Source organism: Schistocerca piceifrons, chromosome 11 (assembly GCF_021461385.2).
Source record: "Schistocerca piceifrons isolate TAMUIC-IGC-003096 chromosome 11, iqSchPice1.1, whole genome shotgun sequence".
Classification (NCBI taxonomy): domain Eukaryota; kingdom Metazoa; phylum Arthropoda; class Insecta; order Orthoptera; family Acrididae; genus Schistocerca; species Schistocerca piceifrons.
In genome coordinates, this window is record NC_060148.1 from 17,990,534 (window position 1) to 18,006,688 (window position 16,155).

At 46.0% G+C, this 16,155-nt stretch overlaps 1 protein-coding gene across 1 annotated transcript in view; it reads right to left on the bottom strand.

Moving 5' to 3' along the window:
• LOC124720227 (solute carrier family 2, facilitated glucose transporter member 8-like) overlaps positions 1-16,155 on the bottom strand; it is an 82,419-nt gene that overhangs the window by 23,516 nt on the left and 42,748 nt on the right. Inside the window, exons 4-6 of the mRNA XM_047245548.1 lie at positions 13,247-13,774; positions 8,483-9,023; positions 1,315-1,327 (exon numbers count right to left, since the gene is read on the bottom strand). Coding sequence (XP_047101504.1) covers positions 1,315-1,327; positions 8,483-9,023; positions 13,247-13,774 — 1,082 coding nt within the window. The remainder of the gene's footprint in view (positions 1-1,314; positions 1,328-8,482; positions 9,024-13,246; positions 13,775-16,155) is intronic.

Sequence of the window (16,155 nt, forward strand, 5' to 3'; positions counted from 1 at the left end):
CTACTGCTTCATATTCCACTGTTGCCAAGTGGACAAATGAATTTAAATTTGGTCGGGAGAGCGTAGACGATGATCTGCTGAGTGGTCGGCCAACAAGTGTCATTACTCCAGAAATCACTGCAAAAGAGCACGGAGGATCGCCGACTGAAAGTGCGTGAAAGTGCTCACGCTTGCCAGATGTCATCTGAAAGAGTATATCATCACTTTTTAACTGAAGAATTAGAAATGAAAAATTATCTGTATGCGGGGTGCCGTGACGCTTCATGATGGATCAAAAACGCATGAGAATGGACATATTGGAACAATGTTTGGCCCGTCTTAGGAGAAATGAGCAAGCTTTTTTGCTCCCATTTGTGACCACAGATGAAACTTGTGTGAGATACTATAGTCCAGAGACAAAACAACAGTCAAAACAGTGGAAACATGCTGATTCTCTGCCACCAAAGAAAGCCGAGACAATTCCTACAGTGGGAAAGGCCACGGTATCAGTGTTCTGTTTGTAGATTGTCTCTCCGCTGGGCAAACAATTACTGGAGAATACTATGCTAACCTCCTGCAGAAATTGAAGCTAGAGATACGCGGGAGAAGGCCCGGTTTACCAAGGAAGAAAGTCATATTCCATCAAGACAATGTGCACCCGCACACATGTGCCATCACTATGGCAAAATTACACAGACTAAGGTATGAACTGTTGCCACCCCCGCCTTATTTACCTGATATGGCTCCTTCAGACTTCCACCTCTTCCCAAAACTAAAAATTTTTCTTGGTGGACGTAGATTCACTTCAAACGAAGAATTAATAGCCAGAGTTAACTACTATTTTGCTGGCCTAGAGGAAACTCATTTTCGAGATGGGCTCAAGGCACTGGAACATCGTTGGACCAAGTACATTAATCTATAAGAAGACTACATTGAAGAATAAAAAAAGTTTCAGTGACATAAGTAGTTTTTTCTATTCTGTTCTGAGAACTTTTCACACCACCCTCATATGTCTTCCTGTAGCAGGGAAAAGAAGGGAACCGGCGGAAAAATGCTCCTATCGGAAGAAGGCGAATATGGTGCTCTTTATTTAAGAGACTCTGAAAAGTGGAGTACGAGCTGCCTCATTCTGGCAGTTAGAATGCAGTCTGTTATTCTTCATCTATCACTGTAACTTTTAATACATACCTAGAGAACAGATGCTGTACTAGACTAATTTGCGTCAGCTCTATCGAATGAACTCGTAAAATTCACTTTAAGAGTCATTTTGTCTGTTATGGCGCGTCACAAGACACATTTGATGCCCAGTATTTGTTTTGGCTGACAGCTACTCACTGCAAAAACGAAACTGCAACACGAGAGAAAATAGTTACAGCCCACACAGAATCGCACAGGTCCAGTGTGGGCTGTAATTATCGTATGCTAGCGAAACCTGGTAGGTATGCTAATGCGTTGATGCGGAATCGATTTATATGGAAAAGAATTAGGCCCATTTTTGGGTAGCACGCACACACACACACACACACACACAGGTACTGGGTGGTCCATCAAACGAAAAAACTATAAAGAACAAAACTCGTCTAGCTTGAAGGGGGAAACCAGATGGCGCTATTGTTGGGTCGCTAGATGGCGCTGCCATAGGTCAAACGGATATCAACAGCGTTTTTTAAGAATGGGAATCCCCATTTTTTATTACATATTCGTGTAGTACGTAAACAAATATGAATGTTCTAGTCTGACCACTTTTTTTCGCTTTGTGATAGATGGCGCTGTAACCGTCACAAACGTATGGCTCACAATTTTAGACGAACAGTTGGTAACAGCCAGGTTTTTAAAATTAAAATACAGAACGTAGGTACGTTTGAGCATTTTAATTCGGTTGTTCCAATGTGATACATGTACCTTTGTGAACTTATCATTTCTGAGAACACATACTGTTACTGCGTGATTAACTGTAATTACCGCATTAATGCAATAAATGCTCAAAATGATGTCCGTTAACCACAATGCATTTGGCAATACGTGTAACGACATTCCTCTCAACAGCAAGTAGTTCGCCTTCCGTAATGTTCGCACATGCATTGACAATGCGCTGACGCATGCTGTCAGGCCTTCTCGGTGGATCACGATAGCAAATATCCTTCAACTTTTTCCACAGATAGAAATCTGAGGACGTCAGATCCGGTGAACGTGCGGGCCACAGTATGGTGCTTCGACAATCAATCCACCTGTCATGAAATATGCTATTCAATGCCACTTCAACCGCATGTGAGCTATGTGCCGGACATCCATCATGTTGGACGTACATCGTCATTCTGTCATGCAGTGAAACATCTTGTAGTAACATCTGTACAACATTACATAGGAAATCAGCACACATTGCACAATTTCGATTGTCACCGATAAAATGGCGTCCTATTATCCTTCCGCCCGTAATGCCGCACCGTACATTAATCCACCAAGGTAGCTGATGTTCCACTTGTCGCAGCCATCGTGAATTTTCCGTTGCCGAGTAGTGCATATTATGCCGGTCTACGTTACCGCTGTTGGTGAATGACGCTTCGTCGCAAAAAAAGAACGCGTGCGTAAAATCTGTTATCGTCCTGTAATTTCTCTTGTGCCCAGTGGCAGAACTGTACACGACGTTCAAAGTCGTCGCCATGCAATTCCTGGTGGATAGAAATATGGTACGGGTGCAATCGATGTTGATGTAGCATTCTCAACACCGACGTTTTCGAGATTCCCGATTTTGTCTGCTACTGATGTGCGGATTAGCCGCGACAGCAGCTAAAACACCTACTTGGCCGTCATCATTTGTTGCAGGTCGTGGTTTGACGTTTCACACGTGGGTGAACACTTCCTGTTTCCTTAAATAACCTAACTATCGGGCGAACGGTCCGGACACTGGGATGATGTCGTCCAGGATACCGAGCAGCAGACATAGCACACCACCGTTGGGCATTTTGATCACAGTAGCCATACATCGACACGATATCGACCTTTTCCGCAATTGGTAAACTGTCCATTTTAACACGGGTAATGTATCATGAATCAAATACCGTCCGCACTGACGGAATGTTACATGATACCACATACTTATACGTTTGTGACTATTACAGCGCCATCTATCACAAAGCGAAAAAAGTGGTCCAATAAAACATTCATATTTCTTTATGTACTACACGAATATGTAATAAAAATGGGGGTTCCTATTTAAAAAAATAAACGCTGTTGATATCCGTTTGACCTATGGCAGCGCCATCTAGTGGTCCAACCATAGCGCCATCTGATTTCCCCCCTTCAAGCTAGACGAGTTTCGTTCTTTGTAGTTTTCTCGTTTGACGCTTATTTCGTGAAATGTTTGGTCTGGTCGTGTCTGTGTGTGTGTTAATTGTAAAATTAATTAAACATTTAAAATACGATTAACAGTATGCACAAATGCTGAAGACAACGTAAAAAACGATACAGTACCACCCCACCCCCCCTCCTTTCCTCCGTCCTTTCCCTGGGCTCCCTCTTGCCCCATTCCATCCTGTGTTTCTCCCTACCTAACCTCTCCCGACGTCCCTTCTCCCCCCCCCGCCCCCCCCCCCAAGTCCTTTTGTATTCCCATCCTCTGCCTTCCCCACCCACTGTTGCATCTGCCCAACATCCCCGACCCTGTTTGTGGGTCCTAATCCTCCATTGGCTCCTTTCTCCCTTCCCCCCCTTCGCTTTTCCTCACCTTCCCCCCTTTTTTATATTCCCGTCATCTGCCCAGTTTCCCCCCACCAGCTCTCGGCTGTGGTATCTCATATTTTAGTGCAGTGTTCCAGTGAATGTTCAGTGTTGTTTCGTCTTTACAAGTGTTGTGAACAGAAACCATGCCGTTGCTGGGTGTGAATTTTATGTCTTTTGCGAACAGAAACCAGACTGTTGCGGTGTTTTTTTTAATTGTCTATTATTTTACCTGTCTGCTTCAGATGTATTTTATTAGCATGATCATCCCTTTATTATATGTTCTAAGTTCCACGATTTTTTCGCCATGTTACCCTTTCAGTCTCCGTTTTTATCGCCTGTTTTTTATTCTTTATTATCTTCACCTTTTCAAAACAAACTCTGTAGGCTGAAGAGCGGCGTACTAAGCTGCTGCCATCCCGCCTCCTATGGGGGGAATCGAAATCCAATAAAGGAAAAAAAAAGTGAAAGGCAATCTCTCAAATTGTGAATGAGGTACCTGCCAGTTAGTTTTGAAAACTGTCGACAGGGGCGCCACAGAGTGTAGTTGCTGAAAATGTCGGCTTACAAGGCAGCTAAGGCATTTTGTGTGCTGGAATTTGCCCGCTGCCAATCGTCAGTGACTATTCAAAGGCCTTTGACGTGATACCACCTGTGCCGTTTCCAACAAGACAGTCTACGGACCGCTTCTTTGCCGAGAGAACTGCCAATAGTACCACCTATCTCGAAGTGCATAAATTGTCAATCGTGCCACATCTTGAAACTGAAAGCAGGGTTTTCGTCTTTTAACACTACGGCGCCCCTCCCCTCCCCCCCCCCCCCCCCCCCCCCCGGCACACCTCCACAACTGTGTATATGAGATAACCGGAACGGGATGTTGGGATGTTGCCACATCCCAGGATAGGCCGTGATGCGGGCACTCTCCAGGTGCTACTCGAGTGTCCACAGAGGTTGCCGGACTTGACACCTTCAGATTTTTTTCCTGTGGGGTAACATCGAGGTTTGCACTTCTGTCCCAGATCTACGGCAGAACCTCCAATACTTGCGACACCACAGTGGAGCAGCTGTTCTTACTGTCTACTCAGATATGTTGGGTATGAGCAGAGTTGGACTGCCGATTATGTGTACAGTATGAGGAAGGATGGACACATAGAACATTTATAAACATTGTAAAAAATACTGTGAGGTCCGTCTTTCATATACTGTATCATTTATTACGTTATTCTTGGCTGTTTATCTCTACCAAATTTCTGAAATGTTTCACAGACTTTATAATTACTGTGTATATAGACTCATTCCATGACCAAGTAGCTTAGGATAGCATGGTACCACGGACATGAAATATAAATAAAATTCTTTTTTAAAAGTCTTCTGGAAGCAGTTTGCTCATTTGGCCAAAGAAGTCGATGTTACACACTGAGAGAAAGGAACCTACGAGTGAAATTGCATTTTCGTGTTGATATTGTCTGTGTAGCAGAAAAACCTTTTTCGAAACATTTTTACTTGAGTTAAACAATGCAGAAACTTATTGACACTCATGAAAATATCGGCATTCTTTGAATACATCTCATCAATGGGATTTCCATCATCTATGACATACAGAAGCGATGGTTATTTTTCTTTTATTATCTTTTCTTACCCTTCACTCAATACGGTTAGTGAGGGATAATAGTGGTACAAAATTATAACGTTTATACTATAAAAAATTTTAGAAGTATACAAAAATTTATCTTAATATATCGACAGAGTCCTTAAAATACATGATTTTAGGTACAACATGATAGTTATTTCACAATCTATAAACTGAATGAAACGATTCATTGTAATTACGTAACGTGAGCAATGCAAAGAGACCAATATGAAGTGAAGGAATAAAAACACACAAACTGTCAATTCTATGTGGTGGGCCTTTGCTTAAAGATTTTTGGAGTCTGGAACAAATGAATATGGAAGTTAAGTACTTTAGTAAACAGGTAGTGGATTAGGTGTGGAATGGATATTGGGCGTGAAGTTGTGAAGGTTTTTCTGGAGAGCTGATTGGAGGGATAATAAAAATAGGGATAATGGGTAATAAATGAAAGATTAGGACAGAGAAGAGAAAGAGGCGAGTATGGATATGGAGAAAGAAAGAAAGGGCCCGTGACAGCTGATGGTACAGGTATAAGCCAGAGTCAAAAGGGGTTCAATGAAAATGTTCTAGGAGATGATGTGAAAATTATGTAGGTATAAGGTAGAGGTATGAGCTGTTACAGATGCGGCAGTGTGTAAAGACAGGAGGTTAGACAAGAAAAGATACTTTGGATGGTATCAGGTATTTTGGAGCTGTAGGATATTCTTATGTGTTCATTCACAGTGAAGAGAGGACATAATTTGATGAGTGGCTAATTGACTCACCTGCGGGACAAGAAAGGGACAGAGAACGAGAAGTGAATGCTGTTTGAAGACTTAAAATACTTGTACAATTTTGGGGTTCAGGTGGCTAAGTCACATTTAAAAAGGTATGCACTTTATACACCAAGGTTTGAAGATGTAAATAATGGTGGGGAAACTTCATTCCTGAAGTGTAGCTGGCTAATTCTTTTACGTGTGCAGCGAGCCAAGAGTCTGGGGTGGGAGAGATTGGGTAGTTTTAAACTTTTTGGAGTAGGGACTGATCAAAGTTCGCATCATTGTGGGTGATGTCATTAGGATGGATTGCAAAGTGGTTAATTTTGGAGACGTTGTTCGGTAGAGGGAGTAGCAGATAGCAGATAGCATTGGGAACAGATAGGGTTTGCTGCATTGTGGCTCGATATGACAAATGGGGAAAGTCTTCTGAAGAAAGAAAGGCACGCTATTAGACTGTTACGATAGTACTGATTGGCTTCAAAGTTTTATACCTAAGGCTTCCCAATAGGTTTACAATCATATGTGGAGGTAGTACAGGATGTGAACAGGTAGGCTATTGGGATTAAGGCATCCAGGTAGGGTCTATAGAGCGACAATCGGATAGACCGATTGATACTTGATTCCAGTGATGATGTTTTCTGCAGTGATTTAGCTGGAATGATAGGTTAAAAGTGGGATAGTGATTGTGTGACCATGGAAAGAGTCATTAGACACCAGCACTTGATTCTGACACGGGGAAGTTACTGTGGGCATTGAGAGTGATGGTAGTGCTAGAGATAGGGAAGGTCTTAGCTGTGCCTGTGAGAAAGTCAAGAGGATTAGAATGACGGGAAAAAGGTTTCACAGCTTACAGGAAAGTGATTGGGTAAGATGGTGAATGCTTTAGGGATTGTTGATGAACAGTGGTGTACCTAAGTCGAGCACTGAGAACTTCATCTCAACACACAGATTGTGGACTGTGTCTTCACTTTGTAAGCTTGTAAGAAGGTCACATTGAGGACAAGGGTTTGAAGTTTGTGTTCACTGAGTGTCCTCATGAACAGAATCGTGGTTTGCAGAAGCACGAGATCTTGTGGGAAAGGAGGTTTCAGCAGTGTCGTAGTTTACTTAACGTTAGAGAGTAGTATTCAGGTTAAGGGGAGTGTGATAAGGCTTACGGAAGGGAACTGAGATGGTTGTAAACGACGTGTACTTGATGAATGGCTCTCAGGTATCCAGTTGGATGGCAGTGTTGAGATACTATGAGACATCCCCCAGACTCGCCCAAACCATTTTCAGGCAAAGTCACTATATCAGAAAGTTATGAGTGTGGCGTGTCATATTATCTCGACAATACCATTCAGCTGGAAACAATATTTCATTAGTAGCTTACACCAGGGACCATTTTATTCACACAGAAGCGTACTGGGTTGGAACAGCAGGTGGCTAAGAGATCAAGGTGGTATATGGAACAGGCGATAAGGTAAAAAATGGTCAAATGGCTCTGAGCACTATGGGACTTAACATTTGAGGTCATCAGTCCCCTAGAAATTAGAGCTACTTAAGCCTAACTAACCTAAGGACATGACACACACCCCCAGACTGAAGCGCGTAGAACCGCTTGGCCACACTGGCCGGCCGACAAGGTAAACTAGAGGGAAGTCCATCAAATTAGTTGGATAGTGGTCAGGCATTTTACATCTTCAGGTGTGGGAGGGAATTGTATAGGTTTGGAGAGGGGAAGAAAGGGGAGAGGGGATGAGTTATAACGGAACAGTTTAGTTATGTATTCTCAATTCGACTATGGCGACAGTCATTATACAATGGTCAAGGCATTTTATGCTAATTCGGTTGTTCCAGAAGTGTTGGTCCAATAAGGTTCAAAATGGCTCTGAGCAGTATGGGACTCACCATATGAGGTGATCAGTCCCCTAGAACATAGAATTACTTAAACCTAACTAACCTAAGGACATCACACACATCCATGCCCAAGGCAGGATTCGAACCTGCAACTGTAGCGGGTCCAATAAGACATACAGGATGGTATGTAAGTGTATGGTACGTATATGGTAACTGCTGTACTTGAGAAAAGTCATGAATCGTGATCTGGAGCACTATTTAAATCAGCTAATGAATGTGATAAAGTCCATGAGCTGGAAACTTGTATCATTTTAAGGAAAAAAGGTAGTGGCTCAGTTGGAAGAGCATTACTGGTGGCAGATGAGGGCCTGGGTTCCTGTTGTGGTCCAGTAGATTGTTCCAAGTGATCAAGTGAATGTCTGATGTTAGAAAAAGTGAGACCGTGTTACTACCATTCGCTGATTCGTGTACGAATGTGGGTTCATCCAGAGGAATGGTGATCACTGTAACATCCAGATTTGTTTAGGTGACGAGGTTCATCTGCAGGTGCAGGACAAACTCCACACTCGGGCCCCGCCAGACAGCTGCCTCTGCACCTCCTCCAGCGACCGGTCCTTCGTCTCGGGAACCACGAAGAACACGAACAGGGCGCCGGCGACTGCCACGGAGCCGAAGATCCAGAAGGTTCCCTGGACGCCGACGGCGGAGCTGAGCTCGCTGAAGAAGGTGGTGACCAGGAAGGAGAAGGTCCAGCTGACGAGGCAGCAGAGGGAGCCCGCAAAGGCGCGCACCTCGGGGGCATACAGCTCTCCGAGCAGCACCCAGGTGACGGGCCCGAGCCCCAGCGAGAAGGCCACCACGAACAGGCAGAGGCTGGCGAGGGGCAGCCAGTCCAGGCCCTCGGCCTCACCACTGGAGTCCAGCTGGAAGTAGGCTCCCAGGAGCAGAGCGCACAGCCCCACCACTGCGGCGGACGCCACGAGCAGCGGCCTGCGGCCCGCGCGGTCCACCACCAGTGACGCCACCAGCGTCGCCACCACCTGCATGGCGCCCACCACCACGGCAGACGTATCCGCCTCCAGGGCTCCGCCCGACGCTCTCTGCAACACCGACATTTCGAAACGTCTCAGGTCCCTGCTTTTGGAAGGCAACGTAGATGACAGATACAGTAAGGCGGGTTGTACACTGGGATGCAATCAAAAAAGGTAGGGCAGGGCAGCATGTGCCCACTTCTACGTGGGCCGTGCTGTGTCTAGGACACAGTTCACTGTGCGAGCACCACACGTGCCCACTCACGCGGATGGTGTCTCAGAATGATGATGATGATGGTGAAAGTGAAGGTGATGGAGAAATATTGATACAAGGGCAAATCAAACAATATGTTACACTTTCAAGTTCTGGCCATTTATTAAACCACATACACATAGGGAACACGGCTACGGCAATATACAATGTAAGTTCAGTTCCCCATATAGTCTCCAACAGACTGTAAACATTCCTCGGAATGAGCAACCAAGTTTTTGATTCCAGATGCGGAGAAATCACCCCCAGCGCAATGTGACCACCTGGATATAGCTGCTTTCACTTCGTCATTGTTTCGGAATCGTCGTCCACCGAGATTGTCTTTCATCTTGCTGAACACATGATAATCGCATGGCACTAGGCCTGGGTCTCACACTGCATTACACTGTTTGATCATTGTTATCAAAGTCCCAATTTCCATTGTTTTGAAGAGACAGACACTCCTGGAGTCATGATATGATCAGTGTTTGGATATCACCTAATGTCATAGCTGGTGGGGATTGAGTGAGTCCTGGTGGTACAACAGCACTTCAAGGACGTCCTCATCTCTTCCCTCTCATGTGACAGTCTCATGTGCCATTTGTCAACAGGACACTGGTCGTTCACACGTGCCAAATTTCTTTATGAAATTTGTGCACCATGTTGAGGTAATCACATGGCCAGCACGATCCCCGGATCTATTCCCAACAGAAGATGTGTCGAACCACGTTAAATGTCAACTGTCTTAGTGTCAGCATCCAGATATTAAGGCTCAGGTGAAACACTTGTGGGCCAGCTTGCCTCAGGATACGGTATAACTGTTTCATGGCTTCTTCTCAACCAAATCAGCATGTACATCCAGGCCACAGGTAGGGTAGCGCCGTACTAGTAAGTGGGCTCATACTGTCAATTTCTTTTTCAATTTGAATTGAATTTGAAATAACTGAAGTAACGTCACACATCCTTCCACCCCGTCAAGTTTCTTCGTTTTTTCCTTCCCCTGGGCGTTCGGCTTTTTGTCAGGCAGTGTATTGTTACTATTACTTAAATTCTAGAGTAGTTGGTTGGTTGGTTGACTTGAGGGGAAGGAACAAAACAGGAAGGTCACCAGTCCCATTGGATTATGGAAGGATGGGGAACCATCCCAGCATTTCCCAAAGAAATTTAGGGAAATCACAGAAAACGTAAATCAGGATGGCCAGAAGTGGGTTTGAACCATCATCCTCCCAAATGCGAATCCAGTGTGCTAACCACTGCGCCACATCACTCGGTATTAAATGTGAGTTTCGCAATATGTGATATTGGGGAGGAGTGGTGGGGGGGGGGGATATGGTGAGAAACCAACACCAGAACTGAACTGTGGATCTGTTGTTGCAGTCTTTCACACTATTCTCCCCCAAATTCGAAGCTGCACAGCAACAAAGTTACATAATTAATTTTTCGTTTGTTCATAGTTACATATGTCTTGTTCTGATTGAAATGCCTCCACCACAGTACCACAGCATGCTGTTAGATGAGCCAAAATAAAATGGCGCTGCCGATTGCCAGATTTGAGATTGGTGGGGTTCATTACTTTCCTGCATTAGTAGGTTAACAATGTGACAACAATCGATGGTGAATTGGTAGAAGCGTACACCAACAGTAAACCACCATATGACATGTGGTTAGCTGGCAGGAATGCTTTTAGTGCTGCAAAAAAAAAAAAAAAGGCTGAATGAGAAAGAACTATATCTGTGTGATGGAGAAGAAAGTGGAAGAGTGGTGGAGGCACCAATGTTCGGAGACCAGGGGTATCACTGTCAATCTGATAGTGAGAAATGTCAGAATTAGTCACAGATCAGTTTTCAGTATCTTGGATGGCACATTGGGCACGGCAAAGGCCGCCACCCAATGGCTTCCTGACTGCTTATGCCCATTGTAAAGCCCACCAAATCGATGCAGCTGTGAAGATGCAGCAACTCTCTCAGACCAGTCCAGAGGACTTCTTTAGCTGCCTGATTGTCATGGCCGAAGTACTGGGTGTATTACAGGGACACTGAGACAAAAGAGCAAAGCAAGAACATGTGCATTCATCACTATCAGAAAACTCGAAAACTCAACCAACATCGGAGAAGCTGATGACTGCTACAGTGTGGTTGGTCTACTAGCAATTACACTCGTAAGTGTAAATCAGTCACAGGAGCATACAACTGAAATCTCTTGCAAGGTTATGGGAGGTTGTGATGATGAAGTGTAGCGAGAAGCTGTCCAACTTGGTGCCACTGGTCGATGAAAATGCACAGTCTGTAGAATTCTGTGACCGTTGTCACTGAAGTTGAAATCTGCTGATTTGTTAGGCCACATCATTTTTCTTCGCATGATCGCCGTTTCGACCCCGTTGCTTGGATCTTCCTCAAGATCTTATGCCGCAGATTGTGCTCAGTCTACAACGGACAGTAAAAGATCCTGAAGTAGATCCCAGCAGAGGGGTTGAAATGTCGATCACTCCAAGAAATATGACACGATCAGGCCGGCTGGAGTGGCCGTGTGGTTCTAGGCGCTACAGTCTGGAACCGCGAGACCGCTACGGTCGCAGGTTCGAATCCTGCCTCAGGCATGGATGTGTGTGTGCTGTCCTTAGGTTAGTTAGGTTTAAGTAGTTCTACGTTCTAGGGGACTGATAATCTCATAGGTTGAGTCCCATAGTGCTCAGAGCCATTTGAACCATTTTTTGACATGATCAAACAACCCAGAACATTTTAACTTCAGTGCCCCAGATTGCCCTGGACAGGTCACAGTCACACAGTGTGTCTCTTTTCCGTGCAAAATTTTTCCTCATCTCCCTTATTCTCCTGATACGGCACCCATGACCTCCTTGCGTATCCAGAACCAGGTCACAGTGATTTTCAAGGTGGAATGTTTCTTCAACAGCCAAAATTCAGTCTTGTACAACTAAGTGATGCACTGTTGGGAAAAATGTGTCACATTCATGGGTGAATATGAAGGGATAGATAACAATACAAGCAATGTTCATGACCACAGCTTCTCAAGGTGCCACAGATGAAATTTTAACCCAATAAGAAGGGGCACTAGATTGTAAAAATAACATTAAAACTAGATTTGTACTCTTGCCCATTATGGCCGCTCTGTGGTCTTTGTGTGGACCCCAGACTATGCTGGGATACCCGGCAATGAACATGTTGACAGCCTGGCCAAACAGGCCACCAGTAAACTATCTCTGGACATTGGCCTCCCGGAGACTGATTTGCGAGCGATGTTATGCCGCAAAGTTTTCCAACTTTGGGACACTGAATGGCGCAACCTGACCACGCCAAACAAACTCCGTCCTATCAAGGAGACGACGAGTGTGTGGCGGTCATCCATGCGGGTCTCTCGCAAGGAGCCCGTTGTCCTGTGCCAGCTGCGCATTGGGCACACACGGGTGACGCACGACCACTTATTGCGCCGTGAGGACCCACCTCTATGTCGGTGCGGATCCGCTTTGACGGTGGTCCACATTTTGTTGGAGTGTCCCCTTTTAACTGTGCTCAGGCAGACGTTAGCGCTACCTGACACGCTCCCTGCCCTTTTAACAAATGACACTGTCATGGCAGGCTTAGTTCTGCGTTTTATTCAGGCAGGGGGTTTTTATCACGTAATCTGAGTGTTAGTTATGTCTTTTTTGTTTTGAGTCTGGCCTTTGGCCTACGATTATAGACTGGGTTTTCGAGTGTTTCTCGGTGTTTGGCTTTTCCTTTATTATCTCTATGGTCAGCCAACCACTGTCACACTCTGTGTGATTTTATTTCGTTTTGTCTGGTCTCTGTGTATGTCTTTCTTGTCTTGTGTCTTCTGTCGTCTTTTCCATAGTCGTTTTTATTCTCTGTGGGTGTTTTCAGTTTTGGACCAAGGGACCAATGACCGTAGCAGTCTGGTCCCTTTAATTCCACAAACCAACTAAGCTAGATTTGTACTAGTGAGGACTATCTTAGATGGCGCATTCTCTTGGCCAAACGTCCCTCACTGTGAATCGTCACAAGAGTCGCTGGCAGATTTTGCTCACCAGGAAGATATCGGACGCGTAGAAAAGCACAGCATTGATGCCACAGAGCTGGAAGCACGTGACGAGCCCCAGCCCCGCGACGATTCCCCGACCGGCAGCAGGGGTGCTCAGCCCCTCCCGGAGGGACCCGGACCTCCCGTTCCCGGAGTCCTCTTCCAGAGCCGCCCTCGCCTCGGCCAGCTCCGCCTCCATGTCCCAGCGCGGTCCCCTCAGCCAGCGGAGGGCCGCCCGGGCCTCGTCCTCCCGGCCACCCTGCAGCAGGTAGGGGGGAGTCTCGGGCACCAGCGAGAGTGCCACCAGGAAGACCGCGGGCACCACGGCGCAGCCCACGGAGGTCCAGAACAGGCCGGTCACCGCACCCAGCACGTAGACGTAGAGGGTGCCGACGGTGAGCAGCAGCTGGAAGTAGCCGCACAGTGCTCCCCGGACTTCCTTCTGGGCCACCTCGGCGATGTACACCGGCGCCAGCACGTTGAAGGCTCCGCCCGCAGCTCCGGTCAGCAGGCGGCCCACGCACAGCAACGCCAGCTGCGGATAGAGGTTCCCCATGTAATCTTACATGTATGTATGGACTCACAATTGGTCACCCCTTCAAATGAGAACAATAATTGAGCGGAACAATATAGATGATTTAAAAGACATCAGCAGCCACTTTGTTGTTCTTGTTGGTCTCCAATTTATACTCTCTGATCATAAGAACCGAGTCAGTCCTATGTAATGCGGAATTCACCACTAGATATCAACAGAGGTGGCCCCCTACGGTATAAAACGGGGTGAGGACTATTGTGTTGTCAGCAGAGAAGCAGTAATTTTCACGTGATTTTTCAAACCACTTCAGGGAATCAAGCCAGATAATATTTACAGCGACCACCTATAATTATGTGATCAAAAATATCCGGACACCTGACTGAAAATTACTTACAAGTTCAGGGTGCCCTCCATCGGTTCAAATGGCTCTGAGCACTGTGGGACTTTAAGCTCTGAGGTCATCAGTCACCTAGAACTTAGAACTACTTAAACCTAACTATCTTAAAGACATCACATACATCCATGCCCAAAGCAGGTTTCGAACTTGCGACCGCAGCAGTCACGTGGTTCTGGACTGAAGTGCGTAGAACCGCTCGACCACAATGGCCGGCCCCTCCATCAGTAATGCTGGAATTCAATATGGTGTTGGCCCACCCTTAGCCTTGATGACAGCTTCCACTCCCGCAGGTCTATGGTCAATCAGGTGCTCGAAGGTTTCATGGGGAATGGTAGCTGAGTCTTCACGGAGTGCTGCATCGAGGAGAAGTATTGATGTCAGTTGGTGAGGCCTGGCACAAAATCGGCGTTCGAAAACATCCTAAGGGTGTCCTGTAGGATTCAGGTCAGGATTCTGTGCAGGCCAGTCCATTACAGGGATGTTATCATCGTGTGACCACTCCGCCACAGGCCGTGAATCATGAATGTGTGGTCGATGGTGTTGAAAGATGTAATCGCCATCCCCGAATTGCTCTTCAACAGTGGGAAGCAAGAAGGCGCTTAAAACATCAGTGTAGGCCTGTGCTGTGATAGTGCCAGGCAAAACAACAAGGAGTGCAAGCCCCCTCCATGAAAAACAAGACCACACCATAACACCACCGCCTCCGAATTTTATTGCTGGCAGATGATGTTCATTGGGCATTCGCCAAACTCACAAACCTCCCATCGGATCGCCACATTGTGCACCGTGATTCATCACTCCACACGACGTTTTTCCACTGTTCAACCGTCCAATGTTTATGCTCTTTACACCAAGCGAGGCATTGTTTGGCATTTATCAGTGTGATGTGTGGCTTATGAGTAGCTGCTCGACCATGAAATCCAAGTTTTGTAAACCCCCACCTAACTGTCATTGTACTTTGGATGGATCCTGATGCAGTTTGGAATTCCTGTGTGATGGTCTGGATTGATGTCTGCCTATTACACATTACGACCCTCTTCAACTGCCGGCGGACTCTGTCAGTCAACAGATGAGGTCGGCCTGTATGCTTTGTGCTGTACGTGTCCCTTTAAGTTTCCACCTCACTGTCACATCGGACGTTTAGGAGTGTGGAAGTCTTGCGTACAGACGTTTGACCCAAGTGATACCCAGTCACCTGACCACATTCGAAGTCCATGAGTTCCGTGAAGCGCCCCATTCTGCTCTCTCACGATGTCTAACGAGAAACTGAGGTCGCTGATACGGAGTACCTGGCAGTAGGTGGCAGCACAATGCAACTAATATGAAAAACGTATGTTTCTGGGTTGGTCAGATGCTTTTGATAGTGTATTTCGGCTGGAGTACACCCCGTCATTTTCAAGGCACAAACTGCAACAGACAGGCGATGTGCAAGCAAATTTAAAAGCTCAGTTCTCGGAGTAGTTCTGGAATGATAACACACACACGCACACACACACACACACACACACACACACACACACACACACTGTCCACCAGTGCCACCAAGGATGACCAAAGTGAGAGGCATCGACAGTAAAAGACTAAGAACTAGCAAGTGAGGTAACATTGTCTTAGGTTAGTGGTGTTTAACGTCCCGTCGACAACGAGGTCATTAGAGACGGAGCGCAAGCTCGGGTTAGGGAAGGATGGGGAAGGAAATCGGCCGTGCCCTTTCAAAGGAACCATCCCGGCATTTGCCTGAATCGATTTAGGGAAATCACGGAAAACCTAAATCAGGATGGCTGGAGACGGGATTGAACCATCGTCCTCCCGAATGCGAGTCCAGTGTGCTAACCACTGCGCCACCTCGCTCGGTGAGGTAACATTGTCCTTCTGTTTTCTGACACGGGAAAGAGCAGGATTGCAAGCAGATTTTAAACAAAAACCTGCATCCCTGTTTACAACGCTGCTCGTTACATTAATCTCAACAGCTCCCATAATAACA